The sequence below is a fragment of the Sarcophilus harrisii genome, chromosome 2 (genome assembly GCF_902635505.1).
Source record: "Sarcophilus harrisii chromosome 2, mSarHar1.11, whole genome shotgun sequence".
Classification (NCBI taxonomy): Eukaryota; Metazoa; Chordata; class Mammalia; order Dasyuromorphia; family Dasyuridae; genus Sarcophilus; species Sarcophilus harrisii.
Window position 1 is genome coordinate 570,542,402 of NC_045427.1, and position 23,736 is coordinate 570,566,137.

Below are 23,736 nucleotides of genomic sequence, written 5' to 3' on the forward strand. Positions count from 1 at the left end.
AATTGGATTTAGGAATTCTAATATTCAATTTGCTAAAAATCCTTTCTTACTGTGAGTTGTTTTGTCTTTTTAAATGTCCCTCAATACTCCCATAAAAAAATTAAGGTGATAATTCATGTAGTCTTTTTTATGCATTTACATGTTGGAAGAAGGGTGATTGTAATGGTGGTTGTGGAAATCAGTTGGTCAAAGGCCAACTATTCCCTTCCACAAGTAGACCTTAAAAATACATTAAGTGGTTCTTATTTCATTGGAGGCTATCAGGCTTAAGAGGAGTTAATGTTTAATCAACTGCTTTGGAAAAGACCTAAAATTTGTAGCACAATAGCCTTCCTCTCCCTCTCTCCCCCTCCCCCCATTGAGGACTAGGGACTCACCATTCTGTTGAGTATTCATACAAGTAAATAAGCATTTTCAATTTTTTTTTTTTGGTGGGGGGAGAAAAATGGAAAATGTTCCAATACTGGGTTTTTTTTTTTTTTTAACTACAGAAAGCATCAAAATATTTAAATTTAGGTCCTTTGGTAGGGCTAAGGAGGTGGGTCCAGGACTAAAAACAAATTTCTTCATTTACCTATTATAAAACTAAAGGAGAAATGTTAGCACTGACTCACTTTCTTAAATATATAAATATTAAATTGCACTAATGTGCCTTTATGTTTACCACTTCGTTTGTGTTCACTTGGCTGTTTTTCAGTGAACATAAGCAGGAATTAGATATTTGGTCATCTCCATCCTGAATAGATAATATTCTTCAACTAAATCAAAAGAGAATGAGTTTGTACAAACCTTCTATAATAACCTAATCTAAGATCTAGTACACTGCATCTTGCCCTAGGGCAAGATTCCTAACATTCAAGAAGCTTTCTTTTATTGAGGCAGTGTGGTATAATGCTTAGGGTACTGAATGTAATCAAGAAGACATGAATTCAAATTCTGCCTTTGATACCTATATAGAGTATGACCCTGGACAAATCATAACTTCTGTGTCTCATCTGTGAAATGAGATAGCTGCCCTCAACCTTGCTTTCTGATTGTCTGGTTTCTTCTAGAACTTAAATTTTAAGACAGCCAAGGTCAAAGATGTCTCCATCACTCTCTAAGCTTTATTCCAGTCTTTTCCCATTTGATTTGCTCTATATCCACATCCTCATTACCAACCAATCATGCTAATATTCATTAAACATATGAGCCTCCTAGCCCATAAAATGTCCAGCTCAAGAATTCTGAAATTCTTATTAGAACATAACCTACTATCATTCTATTTTTTTCTTATACCTCTTTTGTTATCACCATGACTTCCAGGCACTCCATCCCTCAGTGCTTCCTAGGTCCTTATCTCTGTACTAGATTCATTTTCCTACCTTCTGTGGTCTGTACTTCACCAGTATAAACAGTCCTCAAAATCCAAAGCCACATGCACTTTGTCTTATCACTGACCATTAATCCACTAGTGAGAATTTAATAATAATAGCTAGCATTTATATCATACTATGTGCCAAACACTGTGCTAAGTGTGTAATTAAAATGTTTTACTATATGTTCAGTACAGCAAAAAGAGAGGAATTCTAGACAAGCTTAAATGAAATATTCCTTTCCCTCAAGGAACTTGTGTTCTGTTAAGGAAACAAATGCACACATTAAGTAGATAGAAAATAAGTATAAATACTAAGTAATTTGGAGGTGGTAAGTATTAGACTCTGGAAAAGAGTGCATTAATAACAGCTTCAAATAGTAAAAGCAGTTGGACAGAGCTTTAAAGGAAACTAGAGATTCTGAGGTTAGTAAAGAGTGAATTTCAGGCATGGGGACAACTAATATAAGAAAGGAGAAGATATGTAATATGTGAGGAACAGCCAAAGAAAAAGTTTGGTTGAACATGAATTCATATAAAAGAGTTACAAATAGTAAGCCTGAAAAGGTAGGCTGGAGCTAAGTTATGGAAGACTTTCTATACTAAGCAGAAACTCATGTTTTATCCTAGAGGTAACAAAGCCACTAGAGTTTATTGAGCAGCAGAATGATAGGTGCTTTTAGAATATGAATTTTACAGCTATCGAGAAGATAGATTGAAGAGGAAAGAGACTGAAGCCAGGAAAACCTATTAGAAGGCATTTAACAGTCCAAATTAGAGGAATGAAAGCTTGAATGAGTGTAGTAATTTTGAATGTGGAGAGAATGTAATAGAATGAAAATCATTTATTAAGTGCTTTCTATGGGCCAGTGACTGTCCTGGGAATAAAACATAAAAAGAGTTGAGGAATTAATATTCTAATAGCAGAAAACAATACACAAAGAATACTAATACTGTGGAGGAATATTTTAGACAGGATTTGAGATTATACGGAGATGATAGAAACAAAAAGACTTGACAACCTAACTGGATTTGGAGGAAAAAGTCAGGAGTTGAGACTGAATATGAGGTTGTGAACCTAGGTTCATCATAGAAGGGTGGTGAGCTCAAAAAAAAAAAAAAAAAAAAAAAAAAAAAAAGGGCATTTGATAAGAGTGGATATAAAAGGAAAGAAAACAATTTTTCGCATTGTTTTGAACATGTTGGGAGTCAGGACTGATTTCATTCTTTAATCTCCCATGCACCTTGTCTAGTGGCTTCTGTCCAACTTTAAAGGTTCATGAATGTGTATAATCAGGGGATCACACATATAAAGGTAAAAGAAACCTTAGAGGCTATATAATCTAATCCCCTTATTTAAAATGTAACAGGACATTGTTGGAGACCTCTGTCATCTCATGGTTTATATTCCTCTCTGGTACTTTCTCAAACAATGAAACACTTTGGAACTATCCTCATCCCTTGTGACATCTTTCTCTGATTTGCTAACACCCTCCAGAACCTCCATATCTTATGCTGCATTCCTGACCCTCCCCAGCTTTGTCTACAATGCCCTCATCTTTTCTGCCTCCCACCCCTTTTCTGCTTTTATTTTTTTATTATTATAACTTTTATTGACAGAACATATACATGGGTAATTTTTTACAACATTATCCCTTACCCTCACCTCTGTTCTGACTCTTCCCTTCCCTCCCTCCATCCCTCCCCTAGATGGCAGACAGTCTTATACACGTTAAATATGTTACAGTATATCCTAGATACAATATATGTGTGCAGAATCAAACAGTCCTCTTGTTGCACAAGAAGATTTGGATCCAGAAGGCAAAAATAACCTGGGAAGAAAAACAAAAATGTAAACAGTTCACACTCATTTCGCAGTGTTCCTTCTCTAAGTGTAGCTGATTCTGTCCATCATTGACCAATTGGAACTGAATTAGATCTTCTCTTTGTCAAAGAAATCCACTTCCATCAGAATACATCCTCATACAGTATTGTTGTTGAAGTATATAATGATCTCCTAGTTCTGCTCATTTCACTCAGCATCAGTTCATGTAAGTTTTTCCAAGCCTCTCTGTCTAAGACTATCATCCCTGCTGGTCATTTCTTAGAGAACAATAATATTCCATAACATTCATATACTACAATTTATCCAACCATTCTCCAATTGATGAGCATCCATTCATTTTCCAGTTTCTAGCCACTATGAAAAGGGCTGACAAACATTTTGGCATATACAGGTCCCTTTCCCTTCTTTAGTATCTCTTTGGGGTATAAGTCCAGTGATAGCACTGCTGGATCAAAGGGTATGCACAGTTTGATAACTTTTGGGGCATAATTCCAGATTGTTCTCCATAATGGTTGGATTCATTTCACAGTTCCACCAACAATGTATCAGTGTCCCAGTTTTCCCGCATCCCCTCCAACATTCATCATTATTTTTTCCTGTCATCTTAGCCAATCTGACAGGTGTGTAGTGGTATCTCAGAGTTGTCTTAATTTGCATTTCTCTGATCAATAGTGACTTGGAACACTTTCAATATGAGTGGAAATAGTTTCAATTTCATCATCTGAAAATTGTCTGGTCATATTCTTTGACCATTTATCAATTGGAGAATGGCTTGATTTCTTATAAATTAGAGTCAATTCTCTATATATTTTGGAAATGTGGCCTTTAATCAGAACCTTTAACCGTAGAAATATTTTCCCAGTTTGTTGCTTCCCTTCTAATCTTGTTTGCATTAGTTTTGTTTGTACAAAGGTTTTTAAGTTTGATATAATGAAAATTTTCTATTTTGTGATCAATAATGATCTCTAGTTCTTTGGTCACACATTCCTTCTTCTTCTACAAGTCTGAGAGGTAAACTATCCTATGTTCCTCTAATTTATTTATAATTTCGTTCTTTATGCCTAAATCATGGACCCATTTTGATCTTATCTTGATGTACAATGTTAAGTGTGAATCCATGCCTAATTTCTGCCATACTAATTTCCAGTTTTCCCATCTGCTTTTATTTTTAATGTGTTTTCTTTCCCCATTATAATGTAAGTTATTGAAGGCAGGAACTATCTTTCTATTTAGCTCTTAGCATAGTGCCTAAGCATTTAATTTTCCAAAAATGCTTGTTTTCATATCTTTTTGACTTGTATATATACTCCAATATTTATCTGCTTGAGTTCCTGGAAAGCCACAAGGTTGAAGCTGAGGATAAAGAACTCTACCTTGAAAAGGTCACATGAGATGGATCAGTTATAACAGACAAAGAGATAAGAAGACTTGATGAAAAAAGAGGAGGGAGGGAGGGAGAGGTGAATGTTGAAGACAAAAGAAAAAGATAGTAACCAAGCTATGTGGAAGATAGAGGGAATGTTAGATAAATATGACTTAAGTCATTCATGCTCCTAGATCCAGAACTGGTAAATTTACATTTTCCTGTCCACTCCTGCTGGTTCTCTCACTTGCAGAAGAAACAAGCCTGTTTCTTGATCCATATTTTTTAAAGAATAATTTGCTGGGAAAATGTTTGTGGCAGCCCTTTTTGTAGTGGCAAGAAACTGGAAACTGAATGGATGCCCATCAATTGGAGAATGGCTGAATAAATTATGGTATATGAATGGTATAGAATAATATTGTTTTTTTTTAATAGCCTTTTTACAGGATATATGCATGGGTAACTTTACAGCATTAACAATTGCCAAACCTCTTGTTCCAATTTTTTACCTCTTACCCCCCCACCCCCTCCCCCAGATGGCAGGATGATCAGTAGATGTTAAATATATTAAAATATAACTTAGATACACAATAAGTATACATGACCAAAACGTTATTTTGCTGTACAAAAAGAATCAGACTCTGAAATATTGTACAATTAGCTTGTGAAGGAAATCAAAAATGCAGGTGTGCATAAATATAGGGATTGGGAATTCAATGTAATGGTTTTTAGTCATCTCCCAGAGTTCTTTTTCTGGGCATAGCTAGTTCAGTTCATTACTGCTCCATTAGAAATGATTTGGTTGATCTCGTTGCTGAGGATGGCCTGATCCATCAGAACTGGTCATCATCTAGTATTGTTGTTGAAGTATATAATGATCTCCTGGTCCTGCTCATTTCACTCAGCATCAGTTCGTGTAAGTCTCTCCAGGCCTTTCTGAAATCATCCTGTTGGTCATTTCTTACAGAACAGTAATATTCCATAATATTCATATACCACAATTTATTCAGCCATTCTCCAACTGATGGACATCCATTCAGTTTCCAGTTTCTAGCCACTACAAAAAGGGCTGCCACAAACATTCGTGCACATACAGGTCCCTTTCCCTTCTTTATAATCTCTTTTGGATATAATCCCAGTAGTAACACTGCTGGATCAAAGGGTATGCACAGTTTATAAGAAACAACCAACAGGATGATTTCAGAGAGGCCTGGAGAGACTTACGTGAACTGATGCTAAGTGAAATGAGTAGAACCAGGAGATCATTATATATGGCAACAACAAGATTATACAATGGCTCTTTCAACAATGGACATGGCTCTCTTCAACAATAAGATGATTCAAACCAGTTCCAATTGTTCAGTGATGAAGAGAGCCATCTATATCCAGAGAGAGAATGTGGGAACCGAGTATGGTTCATTACATAGCATTTTCACTCTTCTTATTGCTTGCTTGCACTTTATTTTGCTTCTCTTTTTTTTTTTTTTTCTTGTGTGGCACCATAATTGTATAAATATGTATACATACATTGGATTTAACATATATTTCTACCATATTTAACATATATTGGAGTACTTGCCATCTAGAGGAGGGCGTAGGGAAAGGAGGAGAAAATTGGAGCACAGGGTTTTGAAGGGCTAATGTTGAAGAATTGTTCATGCATATGCTTTGAAAAATAAAAAAAGCTTTAATTAAAAAAAAAAAAAAAAGAGTAATTTGCTGGGACAGCTAGTGACCCATTATCAGCCCTGGAATCCAAAGGAATCTAGTTCTCAATCACTTGACACTTAATAGCTGTGTGACTCTGGAAAGATACTTAATCCCGACTGCCTCAGATGAAAAAAAGAAGTGATTTGCTTTCTATTTGTTTCATAGAGGAAAGAAAGGTTAACCATAGCATTGCTGATCTAAGCACTTCTTATGCAGTCAAGAAAAGACTGGAAGATGACAGAGGAGAGAGAAAAACAGATTGTAAAAATTACCTTTACGTACAAATATAAACAGAAGCACACATATGTATATATTTTCTACGGGGCAATTCCCTGGTTAGTGCTTCAGAACTGTAGATGAGGAAGTTATTGATTCATATTTTTATTGCTTCTCAAAAACAAAGAAAACATGGATCTAGACTAGAACAAAACAAATTCACCTTAGAAGTACTGATGGGAAAAGAATTTACAAGCTATCTGGGAATTAATTTTTCTGAAGTTATGGTACACCTTAAACATTTTCCCTTTTCACGATGTGTGAAGAAAAATGTTTCCTCAAAGGGATAGCAATGATACTGTGCCTCAGGGATATGCTAAGGGAAAGCCAAAGAGAGAAAGTTAGATCTGTGTGGCTACCTTTGGGAGAGTAGAAGCTACACACAATTCATTACCTTGCTTCCCACAATCACATTTGTAAGATTCTAGTGAATGGAAGGATTCCGCATTTCTTGGAGCATCCTGAAGGCTCAAGAACTATTTAAATATGCTGCACCTGAAATCACAGCTGGCAAAAATATGTTATATAGCTCAATATTTTATTGCTGCCTGTAGGTCTACTTGGTATCGGTGATTTAAACTGGGGGTGAAGGAAGAGCGGTGAACGACCATTCCTTGCCAATTATCATTGACAATTCTCTAGCCAGAAATGATGCAGAGTAAAGGGAATCCACATTATCTGCCGAGACGGAGAATTTGACCCCCAAAGGATCTCATGCTTTCTTGATTTAAGGCTTTCTAAGGGAAAAAAAGTCATCCTAGAATGACTAAATGGTAGCTTGCCCGGCCCACAAACGAAGACAGTTTCAAAAACTTTGAGAGAGAGATAGTAAAAAATAAACAAAAACACCGGGGTGTCACACTCAGTTCATAAACTTAGCACCCTTAGAACCACCAGGTACCTATAGTGCCTACCAAAGAAACTAGAGGAGTCATAGATGGATGTGGAGTAGAAAGGAAAGCGCTCCTTAAGCGTGGCTAGACCTGTAAGTAATTGGGGTCCAAGTCACAACTCCAGGGCCCCGGAGAAGTTCCCCTCCCACCTCGGTGACCGCACGAAAGAGAATTGGCTTGCTAATTGTAGACAAAAGTCCGCGGCAGGAAAGGAAGCTTCTAGTTGGTGAAAATGGAAAGGAGGCGGGGAAAGTTATTTGCAATCCGAATAGGATGAATTACCTCTCATTCCTCTAAACCCCACCCCATCCCCAGTTCTCCAACAACAAAAAAGAAAAGAAAAAAAAAAAAAGGAGGGGACGGGGGAGTACTGCAGTGGAGGGCCCACGAGTGAAGGGGGTCGAATGCGAACATTTTTCTACCTGGGGATTGAGGAGAGAGGGACTAGGTGCCCGAATGAGGATGTCTTTGTTTGACTGAGGAGGAACTAGATCCCCGCCTCTACCCACAAGCTCGGATTGTCAACCCGTCCTACCTGAGCGGGACAGATGAACTCAGCCAGAGGAGGGGAAGCTTGCGATCTCCTGCTCCGCCTCCCAACACACCCCTCCCTTTTCTCGGAGGAGGGGGAAAGAGAAGGAGCGAGCCCCACCAAGAGGGGGTGGGGAATAGGAAGGACAGCTTTCTTCTCACCTGAAAAGGAAGGAGAGAGGGAACCTGCAGCCGCTTCTGCTCGCTCGGGGGAAACGGATCCTCACCGCCCAAGAATCCATTCCTGGGGAAGGCATCCCTAGTGAGGCAAGGTGGAAGGATCCCGGGGCGACACTCCTACCCCTACATCCCCCGGGCTTTTCTGGAGGACGAAATTAAGAGGTTGTTTGTCTCTCGTAGTCGAGCTCTCTCCGGGGAGCCCGAAGGTACACGTGAAGAGATCTAGCTGTAACGGTGGCGTCGGGTCCCCCTCCGGCCGGCGCTTGGAGTGGCCTAAGGTAGGTGTGAGTGGAGAGAGTCTCTGAGCTAGGGCTGTTCGTGAGCTATTCGAATTTGGAAACGAATTCTTTGTACAGGTAAATTACAGCTGTTCGATTCTCTCTTTTCCTTTACCTCTAGTGATAACCTCTTAACTTGGATTTGCTCTGAGGGTCCCCTGCATCGGAAACCCTTAAACTTGGCTTTGATAAGGAAGAGCCGACGGAGTGTTCTCCGGGGAGCGGGGAGCGCGGCAAGCAGGGAAGGTCTCTTTTCATAAGGTGCTGGAAGGTAACAATTGCGAGGTTTATGACTGTACTCTAATATCTTCATATATAAACCGAGGCCCCCACGCTGGGGAAGGAGGTCAGTTTCACACAGCTGTGATGCTACTCTGTCTCTTAAACCGCCTGCAGCTGAATTTGGAAGGCAAAAAGTTGCTCATTGTTCAAAAATCCCCGACTTCAGGCAAAAGTGGAAGAAAGAGCACTCAGGCCCTTTGTTAATTGAAATACAGGCAGATCTTGATGGTTTTCCTCGATCTTCTCGTAGCATTTATGCACATGAGTTAATTAAAAAAAAAAAAACTGACAACTTTGATTAGTAAATTGTGCAGCATGTTTCATTGGAAAACGCTCTGAGACTGCAAGCAAAAGACCTAGACTTGGGTCCCAGCTATGCCACTTTTAAATGCTGTGAGCTTTGGACAAATTAAATCACTTCCTTCAGCCTCAGTTTCCTTGTACATGAATAGGTAAATACCTAAGACCGAGTTGTCTTGAGGATCAAATGTGAAAGTGCTTTATAAACAGTAAAACTATATAAACGAATTTACTTCACAGGTTTGTTGTGAGGAAAGCACTTTTGAAAACTAAAATATAAATATGATTATTACCAAATAAGAGAATGCATACTATACAAAATGAGTTATATTCCATACGTTATGATCCAGGAATTTTTCATAAGGACATTTTTTTTTACTATTGTATTTTGCTTGTTGTTGTTACTTTAATAATGAGAGGCTCATATTTACTGTGCAAGATAAAAATCTTGGGAATTGGGATAACTTGGGATAAAAATCTAGGGAAAAAGTGTTTTGTTTGAATTGGAGATTGATATTTCTTTGAATCCTGTTTTTGTAACAGCTTTTTCTTTGCATGACATAATTATGATTTCATAGAAATGAAAGAGTCAGTCTCTAATCAAGTGCTCTTCTGTGTGACAGATGAAAAAACTGAGGCCCAGAGAAGTTAGCTAAGTACCTTGCCCTAGGGTCAGACAATTAGGAGGTACAAGGGATAGAGGCACTCCATGCTCTGTTTCTAGTCCAGTGTTCCCTGTACAATTTAGTTTTGTTTGTCTAGAACTTCTAAACAATTTTTAAATTTTGTCTTCAGGGATTAGGTGGATACTGAAATAACACTGGAAATATGCAGTTGAAAATGAAAAAAAATTTTTTTTTCATTTTCAGACCTACTTGGTTCTGTGTCTGGAGTTGTTTTCTCAGCCCCTCTTTCTCTCCCAGTTTTCAGGGAAAAAATTCTGATCTAGAAGTCAGGAATCCTGGAATCTAGCACTGGTTCTGTCATTAGCTATCTTTCAGACCTCCAGTAAATCACTTAATCTGTAAAGTCCTTGAGGATAGAGACTATCTATCTGTATTTATCTATGTATTTATGTATCAAATTGTTTATCTATTTGGTATTTAGGACAATGGCTGGCACACAGTAGTAGGAGCTTAATAACACTGGTTGATGGATTGTCTAAAGCTCTTTGGGCCTCAGTTTACTCATTTTCCCCCTTAAGTGTAAAAAATTTTTAAGACAGTGAAAAAAAAAGTTAAAAAAAAAGGACCTGGATCAGCTTAGAAGTGAAGGATTTAAGTCATATATGATGCAAATTATCTTTTGTATTATCTCCAAAATATGTATGTTTGGAAACACAAAAAAAAATCACATTCCTTCTCATTTATTAAAACTAATATATACACATAGAGAATTAAGTGCAATTATATAAGTTTGTGGGAGTTCTCATTTTTTTAAAATTCTTGTATCCCAAGTACCTCGGAGAATGCCTCCAATGTAGTAGTAACCTCTAAATAAATGTTTATTAAATTGAAGAAAAATATTGTATTCCTTCATTTAAATGCCTTCATTAAAATAATTATAAACACATTTTAATTATTTTTGTGTGTCCATTATAGTAAAACTTGGTATTTTCTTTAGCTTCAATTTTTCTTTCCAAATGATTGTCTGTCATCTCAGATCTCAGCGTCTTGTTGACCCAAGTTAGTGAAAATGTTAATTCATAATATGCTTTCCTGTTTAAGAGACCAGTTTTAAACATTGGGTTTATTTTCTGAATTTTGCTAAACTTGTTGTTTAAAATCCTAGAAAATTAACAAATTAAATCAAAGCTAGGAAATCATTCAATAGAAGCCAGTAGTCATTATCAAAAATTACACCCCAGTTTTTATTTGTTTAGACAGACTATATTAACTATCTCAAAGGTCTAGCCCCTAAAATTCTGTGACCCTTGACTTTGAATGACTTCACTAAAGGTTTGCTATTTCCCAACAAAGCAGCCAGCAGTCAAATACAAACATTTTTTAAATACTATGTGCCAGGCACTGTACTGTGAATCCAAATACGTAAATGAGATTGCCCCTACCCTCAATGAACTTATATTCAACTGACATTATATCCCTGTCTCTCATAACCTACTAGGAAAATGTTTTTTAGCCAAAAGGCAATAAATAGACAACTATGCTTATTGTTCCAACTATGGTCAGAAGAATTCACCAGCAAACCAGGCTGGTTGGATAACTATGACTAAATAGGCATTAAAAAAATCAAGCTTCTTTTCCCCTTTGGTCACATTTAAAAATCTTGTATTCTTTCACACGTACGAAAAATTAATTTGCTATAACTTTACATGTTACATTCTGGGAAGTTCCTTAAGTTAGTCAACAATCATTTCTTAAGTTTTATATGTCAGACACTGTGCTAAGTACTGGGGATTCAAAGAAACACAAGAAAACCATTTTTATTCTTTAGGAGCTCACATTTTATGGGACATGCAACATGGGAACAATTATGTACATATAAGTTATATACAGTGTAAATGGGAGGTAATCTCAAAGACAAGGACTGAGGAAGGGAGAGGAAAATGGACAGGTCTCTTGGAGAAGAAAGGATTTGAGTTGTCTTTTTTTAAATTATATTTTCCCCCAATTACATGTACAGACAATTTTTTTTTTTTTAGGGGAAGCTAGATGATGCAGTGGATACAGCACCAACCTTGAAGTTAGGAAAACCTGAGTTCAAATACAATCTCAGACACTTAACAAGTCCTTGCTGTGTAACCCTGGGTAAGTCACTTAACCCCAATTGCCTCAGCAAAAAGAAAAAAAGAAAGGGGGGAAAAAAGACAATTTTAAAAAAAATTTTGAATTCCACATTTTCTCCTCTTCTTTCCCCATCCCCTCTCTGAGATGGTAAGCAATTTAATATAGGTTATACATGTGCAATCATGTAAACATTTCCATATTAATCATGTAAAAGAAGACGGACCCCCCCCCAAAAAAAAAACCCACAAAAATAAAGTGGAAAAATAGTATGTTTCATTCGGCCTTCATTCTCTATCAGTTCTTTCCCTGGGTGTGAATAGCATTCGTCATCATGAATCCTTTGAAATTGTCTTGGAGCTTTGTATTGCAGAAAATAGCTAAATCATTCACAGTTGATCATCATACAGTATACTGGGTACAATGTTCTCCTGGGTGTCTCACTTCACTTTTGTCAGTTTGTGTAAGAATTTCCAGGTTTTTCTGAATGGATTTGAGTCTTTAAGGAACATGAGGAGTCAGTCAACAAACATTAATTAAGTAGCTGCTATGTGCCAAACACTATGCTAAGAACTAGGGATACAAAGAAAGGCAAAAGACAATTTTACTCCAAAGGAACTCTAAGTCTATCATAGAAGAAAGGCATTCTAGGTACCAGGGACAGCAAAAAAAAAAAAAAAAAAAAAAAAAAAAGAACTGATTTGGGAAATAGAAAGAACATGGAGTCTTGTGTTTGAGGAACAGCAAGAGGACCTACATCTCTGGATTGTAGAATACAAAAAAAGAGAACAAGACTGAAAGCAGATTGTGAAGGACTTTAAAAACCAAACAGGATTTTAAAATGTATTTCTGGATAGAATAGGGAGCTACTAGAGTAAAGAAGACAGATAGTATATTTTACCATACTATATTGTTTTACCATTTTTAGTATAAATTTACAATATAAATATTTACTATATTTATCGTTTTGCCACACGAAAATTGATGTAAAAGGTCTAACTGTAGATCTCACTTCAATTCAGCCATTCATTAAACACCTACTGTGTTCCAGGCATCGTTCTAGGAATAAAAAGACAAAAACTAGAAATGATCTTTGCCTTTATGTATTCTATTCTATTAGGATTCTATTGGGATCTTATTAAAAAGGATTTCTAGACTAAGGTTTCTTAATTTGCCATCCACTGGCCTTTCCACCCTACTTCATTGTCTCCCTACTGTATTACCTCCAAAAATTGTAATTGTGAGTAATGCTACAACATTAAAACACATATACACACACATAGAAAGGAATTTGGTTTCAAGTAACCAACATTGAGACCCTTCTTAGCTGGAAATCATCTAGTCAGCACATACAAAGGTTTACAAAAATAAGCCTACAGTCTCCTATTTGTATTGTTTGCCTAGTTGTTTTCCTCAAGTTGTACAGGTTTGGATATAAAGGAGAGGGGGTCCTTCTTACTCTCTTAATTCTTACTTATTAGCCACTATGGTACTGAAAAGGCCCAAGATCTTATTTTACAAATTCTATTCTACCTCCCCTGGCTACTTGAAATGAAGCCAAGAGTGAAAAGCTTCCTGCTGGAGGATACAAGACTAATTGTTAAGGGAGAGAGCTTGATTGAAGATCCTAACCTTGGGTTCTGTCCTGATTTTCAAGGCTCCCTATTAAGGCATTGACTATTCCATATAGATAGCTCAGATTACTATCCTCCTGCCTCAGAGAATATTGCCAAAATGTGATCTAAGATTTTGGGGTTGGGACTGGCTTTTTTCCCCCTTAAATTTTTAAGACGATGAAAGTGGTTTCCAGTTTTATCTCTATCTTTCTTTTAAAATCCTTCCTGTACCTGTTCCCTTCAATTTTATCTCCTTTCACAGATTAGAAGGCATGTATTAAGCTTCCAAATATCCTTGAGTGTTTGCCAGTTAAATCCATCTTTTTCAAAAGGGGCTGTTATTCTGCCTTTGTTTCATCCTGTGTCACAGGAAATGCTAAACACTGCAATGGATTCAAAATTCAGATTTTTATTGAAGAATTGATCTGCCCATCTTCAGTCCTAGTCTCAGCCAACCTTGTTTGAAGTAGACATTCTTAAGGACAGAGAAAAGGGAAACTGAGGCAACTTGGGGCAGTAAATAAAGTGCCAGGCCAAAATTAGGAAGACTCATCTTCCTGAGTTCAAATGTGGCTTCAGATGCTTACTAGCTATGTGAACCTGGATATGTCACTTTACCCTGTTCCCATAGTTTCCTCATCTATAAAATAGCCGAAAAAGGAAATGGCATATTGTATCAATAACTTTGCCAAGAATATCCCAAGAGAAGAAACAAAGTACAGGACACAACTGAAATGACTAACAACAACAAAAAGAGAAATTATGAGGATAGTGTTCTATTTATTTTTTCCAAAGAATAAAAATAATGCTTCATAGAAATGTAAAATTTTAGAGTTGAAAAAGGATCTTAAAGATTTTCCATACCAGTCATGCTATAAATAAGGAAAATGAGTCCAAAGAGAATAATTTGGCCAGAGTCTTGTGGATATTAAGTGGCAGAGCTGAGACTTGAAATTAGGACACCAGTCATCTTATTTCTGAGTGCTTTTTCTTCTTATCACCACCAGAGTGACAAGAGTAATGATTTCTATTGAAGTGAATCAACTCCATATCATCTTGAAAAGCAAATTGTTGGTGGAAAATAGAGATCAGCTTCCTGCCCTTTCCAAGCAGATCACTGTTCCCTGCCTTGTTAAAAAATTCAGTGTGTGTGTTAATCTTTTAGAGTTCTGTGACTAAGGCATTGGAGTTTTTGGCAGGACTAGAGCAGGGTGGAAATCTGCCAAATGGAGTATCTGCATGCAAGGTAGCTGATTTCTAACTGGGCATCATCTTCCAGCTGTTATTGTCCCATTTCAATTTAAACTTGGCTTTTAGCCAAAGCAAATTCATACATTTTAAAAGATTTTTCTGTGGTATCTCCTTTTTTCTTTTCTTAGAGAGAACTGGGTTTCAAAAGGATTTCTAGTATCATTATTTTAAAGAGTTTGAGGAAAGGGTAGTGAGAGAATCATTTTGCAAAAGAGAAAAAAGAATCTACACAAGTCCTATTAGGTCAGATTTACCATATTATTTGTATTGATAATAGAATTTAAAAGTTTAATGAACTTGTAATGCATGATCTTATGCGTGGAATTGCTGAATGAAAATATTAATCTTTCATTTCAGTATGCTAATTCTTGTGAGTGACTCCTCCATTTCATTAATTCAACAATTGTAATTTGACAAACATTAACTATCTACCTAGTTATGGGGAGGAGGAAAGGGGAAGTACAAGAAAAAAAATTAACAATGATCCCTGCCCTCAAAAAAAAACTTCAAACCTAATGGGGACGATACCCAAGTAAGTATGATAAAGGCAAAGGGAGGAGCCATATAAAGTGCTATCAGAACATATGAAGGAGAAGCCACTCTGAACTGTAGGTAAATGAGAGAAGGTCTTACCTAAGCTGTTACCACAACGAATTGATGGAGATAGGGAGAAGGTGTGTTTGAAGCATGGGAGATAGTTCATTGGGTAGGGAAGGGGGAAAACCAATGTCCTATGAAAATAAAAGGCATCAATAAAATACTTTGGGAACAATAGGCTGCTACTACAATCGTCTACATAAGAAACAATAAGAGTTTGACCCAGTGTAAGTTTGAACCAGAGAAAGAGATTGACAATTATAAGCTTTATTAAGCAAGTAGAATGATGGGCGCTAGAAAAACAAAAAATACCTCTCCCCGTGGAAATAATCTTTGCCCTCAAAGAACTTGATATTTTGTAGGAGGAGATAATATGTACACATAGATTATGGAGGTTGAATGGAAAGATTTGGCAACTCTGGATGTGAGGACTGAGAGTCAGGCTTTAATCCTTGTTTATGTTTAGTGTTTAAATCATGATATAAAGAACTTAAGTACAGGCCTCGGAATCAGAATACCTGGTCCATGTCCAAGTTCTTAGATTTAATAGCTCTGTGAATGTGGAACTTCTTTAAGCCTCAGTTTTTTTATCTGCAAAGTGGGGATAAATAGAATATTTACTCCATGAGTTCATTTTGAGGAATGCACTTTATGAACTATAAAGTGCCATTTAAATGTGAACTATGATTATTATTAAGATATGTAGTTGGAAAAGGAAGAGTTACATTCCTTGTTTGTTTTCTGTATTCAAAATAATAAAATAGAGTTAGCATGGTTATAGTAGAGAGAGCTTACTTTAGTATAAGAAAAAAAAAGGTTCAAATCCCACTTCTAACATTGGCTCATAGATTTAGGATTGGAAGAGATCTTAGAACCCATCAAATTCAACCCTTCATTTTACAGAGGAGGAAGCTGAGGAGGAACCTTTAAGTGATTTGCCTAGGGGCACACAGCTAGTATCTTAGTCAGAGTTTCTTATATATTTTTAATAATCATTTCTCATGATTTCATGAAGGGCATTCTTCATGATGTCACCTAACTGTCTCTCTGTAGCCTTGGATAAGCTGTTTTTAGTGTCCTTTGCAACTTTCTTTCTTTCTTTTTAATTAAAGCTTTTTATTTACAAAATATATGCATGATTTTAATTTTTCAACATGGACCCTTGCAAAACCTTCTGTTCCAAATTTTTCCTTCCTTCCCCCCACTCCTTCCCCTAGATGGCAGGTAGTCCAAGTTAAATATGTTAAAATATATGTTAAATCCAATATATGTATACATATTTATACAGTTATTTTGTTGCACAAAAAAAAAAAAAAAGGCTCTAGAAAGAAAAAACCTGAGAAGGAAAACAAAATGCAAGCAAACATCAACAGAAAGTGTGAAAATGTTGTTGTGTTCCAAACTCAGTTCCCACAGGCCTCTCTCTGGGTGTATATGACTCTCTTCATCACTGAACAATTGGAACTGGTTTGAACAATTTCATTGTTGAAGAGATTGGCAACTTTCTATAAGCTCTTAGAAACTGATGTGATTTAAAAGAGGATGTTCCTTTCTGCAAGCTCCCAACAACAATGAAATCCCAGGTCTTGTTTAAAAAACAAAAACAATTTTTTTTTTTTTTTGTTAAAAGTTTAAAAAGAGACGCACAAGACTCTGAATTACCTTAATGTGGATAGACAGTGACTGAAGTCAGGAAAACAAGTTCAAAACTCATCTCATTTATTTTCTGTATGATTCTGGGCAAGTCTTAACCTCTGCTTGCCTCAATTTCCTTGTCTGGAAAATTAGGGTGGGGGGAGAGAGGAAGAGGAGGGAGAGTGTGATAAGAATATCTATGTCCCCAATGTTGCTCCCAGGAGCACATGAGATAATATTTATAGAGCACTTAGCACAGTTTATAATAGTTATTATTTATCACCTGAAACATAATAGATATTATAAAAATCTTAGCTATAATGATGGTTATAATAGATTAAATCCATTTCTCAAATTGGTCCCACTGGACACTAAGAACTAAAAAGAAATAAAGAGCCAATGCTTTAAGTTCAGGCTACCTATGGGCATCCTTTTCCTGTGTTTTTCCATCTTAAAATGGCCTTTTTTCCCTTTTGCCAGATACTTTCCCGACTCCTAGAGGGCAAGTGGGGACTTGTTCAGGCATCTGCTATCTTATGCTGGAGTTCATAAAAAGAAACTTTTTTGGAGGGGGGGAGAGGGGGAGTATTAGAAAAATATAATTTTGTCTTTCTGGAATATTGAGACTGAACGTTCTGAGGGAATGTAATAACTGCCTGGGCCAGCCAGGGCCTTAACCTTTCTGTCATTTCTGTTCTCTTTTCTTTCCCCTTTGATCGTATTTGGGGAACTCTTGACTACCTGGCTTGCAATATTAGGTGTCAGATTTTCTCTTTGATCATGCAGAGTCTTGAGCCTTTCTTGTCATCTGAGACCGGAAGATCCCAAGACAGATTCCAAACCAATCAGGACTTGAAGCTCAATTTGTTTCAAAAACATATTGAAATCAGAGGAGGAGACGCCATTATGTTTAGTATAGTAAAATAGGCAGAGTAATCCATAGTAGTTTCCTTAGTGAGAATAGTGTGGGTTAGCAGAATTTTAGAACTAGAAAGGGACACCAGGAATAATTTAACCTAGAATTCTTTTGTGCATGTAGATTTGTGGTTTAGTAGAGAGAACAGAAATTCAGAGACAGGGACATCTGGTTTAAATCCTCATTCTGCTTTTTTTATATCTGTGTGATCTGGAGCAAGTACCTTGTTTCCTCATATGTAAAATTAGGAGTTTGATTATACTAGCTTATCTCTAGTGGTCTGTTTATATCTAAAGCCTATAAATGAAACCCCAAAGAGAGAGTGATTTAGATGTAATCCTTGATTTCTTACTCTCATCCCCACCCCAGCTGCCATTTCCAGGGTGTTGCCAAATCTTGCTGATTTTGCCCATCTATATTCCTTTGTCTTCTCTGACACTTCCACTCCTCTGATGCCCTCATCGCTTCATTTCACTGGTTGATGTCTTTATTTTGAGTCTCTCCACTTCAGTCCATCCTTCTTTTAGCTACCAAAGTGATCCTCCTAAAAATGTTAATCTGATCATGTCACCACTCCCATTTAATAAACTCTGGTGGCTTTCCATTACTTCCAAGGGAAAATATAAAATCTTTGGTTTGATTTTTAAAGTCCATAATTTGACCCTTTCCAATTCTCTTATACTTTGCACCCCTCTACAAACTGTAAGTCAGTGAGACTGATCTCATTTTGTCGTTCAAAAAACACATCATTTCTTGACTCTGGGCATTTTCAGTGAGCATCCTCTGTGCCTGGAATGCCTCCTTGTGTTAGATTCTCTCCTTAACTCTTCCTTCAACTTTTCAACTTTTCTTGTCCCCCTTTAATACTAAGTGCTTTCCTCCTCAGATTACTTCTGTTCTATCCTGTATACATCTTGTTTTTACATAGCAATTTATGTTGTCACATCCTTTAGATTGTTAACTATTTGAGGACATAGACTATTTTTGCATTTCTTTTTATCTCACTGCTTAGTATACAGCCTGGCATATAGTAGAAGCTTATTCTTTTTTGTTGTTGTTTGTTTCCCTTGTAATCAGTTTTTTTTTTTATTAAAGCTTTTTATTTTCAAAATATATGTATGGATATTTTCAACATTCACCCTTGAAAAATCTTTTGTTCCAAATTTTTTCCCTTCCATCCCCACTCCCTCCCTAGATGGCAAGTAATTCAATATATGTTAAACTTATGCAATTCTTCTATACATATTATCATGCTGCATAAGAAAAAAAATAGATAAAAAAGGGAAAAAATGAGAAAGAAAACAAAATGAGAAAAAAAAACAAAAGAAAACAAACAACAAAGGAATGAAAATGTTATGTTGTGATCCACACTCAGTTCCCACAGCCCTCTCTCTGGGTGCAGATGGCTTTCTCCATCACAAGACCATTGGAACTGGCCTGAATCATCTCATTGTTGAAAAGAGCCACATCCATCAGAATTGTAGATGTTTATTTTTTATTTAGAGATATACAACTTTTTAGTGCCAGGCCTGATTAGAACTCTCTAGATCTTCTGACTCCTAATTTTGTGGGTTTTCCGCTACACTATTGGGCAGACTTATTTCTCTTTATACTTCCTTATTTCAGGAGATTAAGAAATTATTCCCAAGTGATTTATTGGAGCATGAGTTTGAAGCTTAGATCTTAAGCTCTAACTGCTGAAAGCTCTATTAACCCATATGATCTGACAATGTTTATTCTTTCTTTTCATGCCTTGTCTTTTCTCTTTTTTCCCCTTTCATTCCTTTCATCATCTTGCCCCCTAAGGTTGGGAGTGATGACAAATAAGAGGAGGGACACTTTGCTCAAATCTCATGAAAGCCTGTCCATCATTGTTCGTCCCCTTTGAAGGGCAACTCGAATTTCATGCAACTCACAACTTCTGGAAACTTTCTTTCTCCCTCCCCTGGAATCATTTGTTCCAATTGGAGGCACTAGACAAAAGAAACATATCTGACAACAGCCCTTATTTTAATACCGCTACAGACATTGACTTATGGATCTGTTTTGAATGTCAGAGCCTTTTAAGTATTTGAAAGCAGGCAATTCTGATGGGGAACATTTGAAGTTTGGAACATATTTGCCAGGATTAGAGTTATGTGGCTTTCCACCTCAAGCTATTGTGTAGTCCCTAAACTTACTGAATCCACTTCATTCCTGAGCATTATGGTTTGGGTTGATTTGTGTGTGTCCACACATGCAGAGATGATAAGAGTGTGTGGAATAACATAAAAGCTAGCATTTAGGGCAACTCAAGTGGAGAATATTTGCACTAACAATGATCAAGTTGTATTGACTATAATTTGAATCAATTAGAAATGTGAGAGTGAGCATAGGGGGAGGACTTTGAATGAGTCAGCACAAGATAGGTACAAGGCACAAGAGAAATAATTTTGGTGCCTCTGTTTTATATTGATGGTCTTAGGGAGCACAGAGTTTTTTCTGTAAGTTTGACATTTCGTCAAACTTTACAAAATGCATATATCAGATTTTTGGGTGGTCTTTTCAGTTTAACAAATATCTATAGTACACATTGTTTTGCCCTTTGTTCTGAAGAGGATCATGGCATCAGGTAGGTGATTGCATACTAACTGCTTTTCCAGATCTTCTTTAATTCCAGTGCTTTCTCTCTAAAATTATCTCCAACTTATTTGTATGTATGGTTTTTTTTGTATGTAGCTGGGAGTATTTCTTGAAGGGCAGGGAGTATTTCACTTTTGCTTTTGCATTTTAATGCCTAAAATGGTGCTTGTTACAGAGAGCTTAATAAATCTTTATTGATTGAATATAGCCTACATGTGAAGTGGGTTTGCTTAGAAAAAATAAAGCTATATCTTTGCAGGATATATACTGGAATTTGACAAATTATTTAATAGTGATTGTTTTTTCCCCCCACCATTCAGTTTGAACATCATGAACCTGATACTGTTCCTGGAAGCTATCTGTATTTTTCTGTTTGGCCAAGGTATGTTTATGTAGTCTTTGTCTCAGTCTTCATATTGTTTTTTTTTTTTTTTTTAAATCACCAAGTTAAAAGCTAGATGACATCCATCAAGTGACAAAAATTGTAAAAGCACCTGAGTTCAAATGTGGCACTTGGTTCCAAGTTCTTTCACTGAGTAAGTTCTCATTTTATGTGTACATTTAGATTAGACGGAATCCAAGTAGGTTGAAGGCCACCAAAACCTCTAAGCTCTTCCCTGAAGCCTGGAACACACCTCACAGAAACCAGAGATGCTGTGGAATTGGGCTGACTACCCAAGACTAATTTTTGATCCATATCCACCTCTCTTAATTAAGCAATTTGTCTAACCACCTAACAAGCAGCCGAATTATAGGAAAAGCTGATGAGAGAAAATGTGTAGTAGAAAGAGTACCGAGTCGGGAGTAGGAAGACCTGGAATTGAGTCTTGCCTCTACAAGCTGTGTAATTTTGGCCTGGTGTCTGACTTCTTTAGTCAGCCATGTTTTCACTGCCAGTGCAAGATTAGACCAAACGATTTATTTAAACTAAGGAGTATTTATTAGGTGTTTACTATGTGCCAGACTGTGGTAGACAAAGGCAAAATCAAGCCCTATCTTCCAGGAGTTTGCAATATAATGAGGGAAACGCCATATAAACAAGTATGTGCAAATTAGATCCATGCAAGATAAATTAGAGATAATCTCAGAGGGAAGAAGATAGGGTTAAGGAGTATCAGGAAAAACTTTTTTTGAAGAAGATGGATTTCCAAAGTCTCAGTTTGAAAAATAATATTCTACTTTTTTCTTATTTTTTGGTAGGGGGGTGGGTGTGGATGGAGCAAAATCCTTTGTTATTTCTCAAGTTCAGCCAATGCCTCTGAGCTAAGGATTCTCCAAAAATGAAGAATATTACAGTTGGAAGATAGCTCTTTAATCCAGCCTTCTAATTTTATAGCCAAGGAAATTGAGTCCCCCAGAACCAGTTAAGGGAAAAGTCAGTGGTACAACTTGTACCTTTTGACTCCCACAGACAATGCTTTATGATTTGCCTTGTAGCAGGTGTGATCCCTATTGTTTACTTCTTCCTAGTGCATCTCGTTCAGTAGACCGATTTTAGAAGAGTCTAATCAAGTTTGCCATTCATTTAGAGTCATCAACAGGGAATACAGTCATCATTTGCCTGTTTCCCAGGAAATCTGCTTTCATTTCATCAGGCTAGCTAAGCAAAGATGCTGTGGGTAGGTGGTATAGGAGCCTAAACCTCCATACTGGCAGCATGCTACCTTTTCAGGGTACATGTAGATGCTCATAAATAGAGAATTAGCTTTAGGTGATGAGAGGTTTAGAATCTCTTGCAGCCAAGCACCTCTTCAGTTCTCATCAGAGACATGTTTCTCAGAAACAGGATTTGGCTTTACTCCAGCCACGGGCCCCAAGTAATAATTAAACTTTTTGAAAGGAACACTCTTTTTGTAGGTGTTTCAATATCTTGGGAATGCCTTAGCTGCTTTCCTTCATCAATCTAGCAGAAATAATTTGATTTCTTCATTCAACAAACACATATTAAGCAATCTCACCCTGGAAGTTTATTTTGCTCCTGTGGTTCCTTCTTCTGATTGTATGGTTCCTCTCAGAATCTCCATTAATAGGATGAGTAACTTTAGACTTACTCATCCAGCTTATAAAGGCATTTGCATGTGCATGTGACATTACATATTCATATAATTGCATTTTATAAAGGTGTCATTTAACATTTAACATGGATAAGATAGTTCTAATGCTATTTTTTGCTTTAGACAAATAATATTTGAAGAGGGAAAGTTACTTGTAACATACCATCCAAATGAGAAATACACTTTCTTTTTTTTTTTTTTTTTTTTTTTTTTTAATTTAATAGCCTTTAATTTACAGGATATATACATGGGTAACTTTACAGCATTAACAATTAATTGCCAAACCTCTTGTTCCAATTTTTCACCTCTTACCCCCCCCACCCCCTCCCCTAAATGGCAGGATGACCAGTAGATGTTAAATATATTAAAATATAACTTAGATACACAATAAGTATACATGACCAAAACATTATTTTGCTGTACAAAAAGAATCAGACTCTGAATTATTGTACAATTAGCTTGTGAAGGAAATCAAAAATGCAGGTGTGCATAAATATAGGGATTGGGAATTCAATGTAATGGTTTTTAGTCATCTCCCAGAGTTCTTTTTCTGGGCATAGCTAGTTCAGTTCATTACTGCTCCATTAGAAATGATTTGGTTGATCTCGTTGCTGAGGATGGCCTGATCCATCAGAACTGGTCATCATCTAGTATTGTTGTTGAAGTATATAATGATCTCCTGGTCCTGCTCATTTCACTTAGCATCAGTTCGTGTAAGTCTCTCCAGGCCTTTCTGAAATCATCCTGTTGGTCATTTCTTACAGAACAGTAATATTCCATAATGAGAAATACACTTTCTTCATCTGAATTTCTCCTTTCTTATTATTTCCTAGGACTTCCCTGAAAGTCTTTGGCTACCTTGGCAAACTCCCCCTGACCCAAGCCAGCCACAGTTTACATTGGTGAGGGAGGGCAGAAAGATATGTGATCACACATTTAAGGACAGGCTTTTTCTAGCAAAAGTTTCTCATTGTCCTGCAGAAGCAGACAAATTATTTTTAATTCCTGACTGGTGTGAAATTCTAAGAGCAAAATGAATGAAAATTGTATTTTTAAATTATTTAAATATTCACATTATAAATAGTGAAAGTCTATGGAGCGGGGACACAAGCAGGGATGCTAGGACTTTACCTTTATGCAGTGACTAGAGTGTTGAACTTGGAGTCCAGAATACTTGAATTTAAATCCTGCCTCAGCCTCTAATTAGCTCTGTGATTCAGAATAAGTCACTTAATCTGTCTGAATGTCTATTTCTTTACTATAAAATAAGAATAATGACAGTACCACT

The 23,736-nt window shown here is 36.7% G+C and overlaps 1 protein-coding gene and 1 long non-coding RNA gene across 2 annotated transcripts in view; both read left to right on the forward strand.

Moving 5' to 3' along the window:
• The first annotated feature begins 7,691 nt into the window (after positions 1-7,691).
• Positions 7,692-11,706, forward strand: LOC116421896. The gene is made up of 3 exons (XR_004232485.1): positions 7,692-8,431; positions 8,553-8,702; positions 11,676-11,706. It is a non-coding gene; the product is annotated as an uncharacterized LOC116421896 (long non-coding RNA).
• A 47-nt stretch (positions 11,707-11,753) lies between these two features.
• The window catches only part of VWA2 (von Willebrand factor A domain containing 2), a 50,277-nt gene continuing 38,294 nt past the window's right edge, over positions 11,754-23,736 (forward strand). The window contains exons 1-2 of the mRNA XM_003755372.2: positions 11,754-11,781; positions 20,715-20,776. Coding sequence (XP_003755420.1) covers positions 20,725-20,776 — 52 coding nt within the window. The 5' untranslated portion in view covers positions 11,754-11,781; positions 20,715-20,724. The remainder of the gene's footprint in view (positions 11,782-20,714; positions 20,777-23,736) is intronic.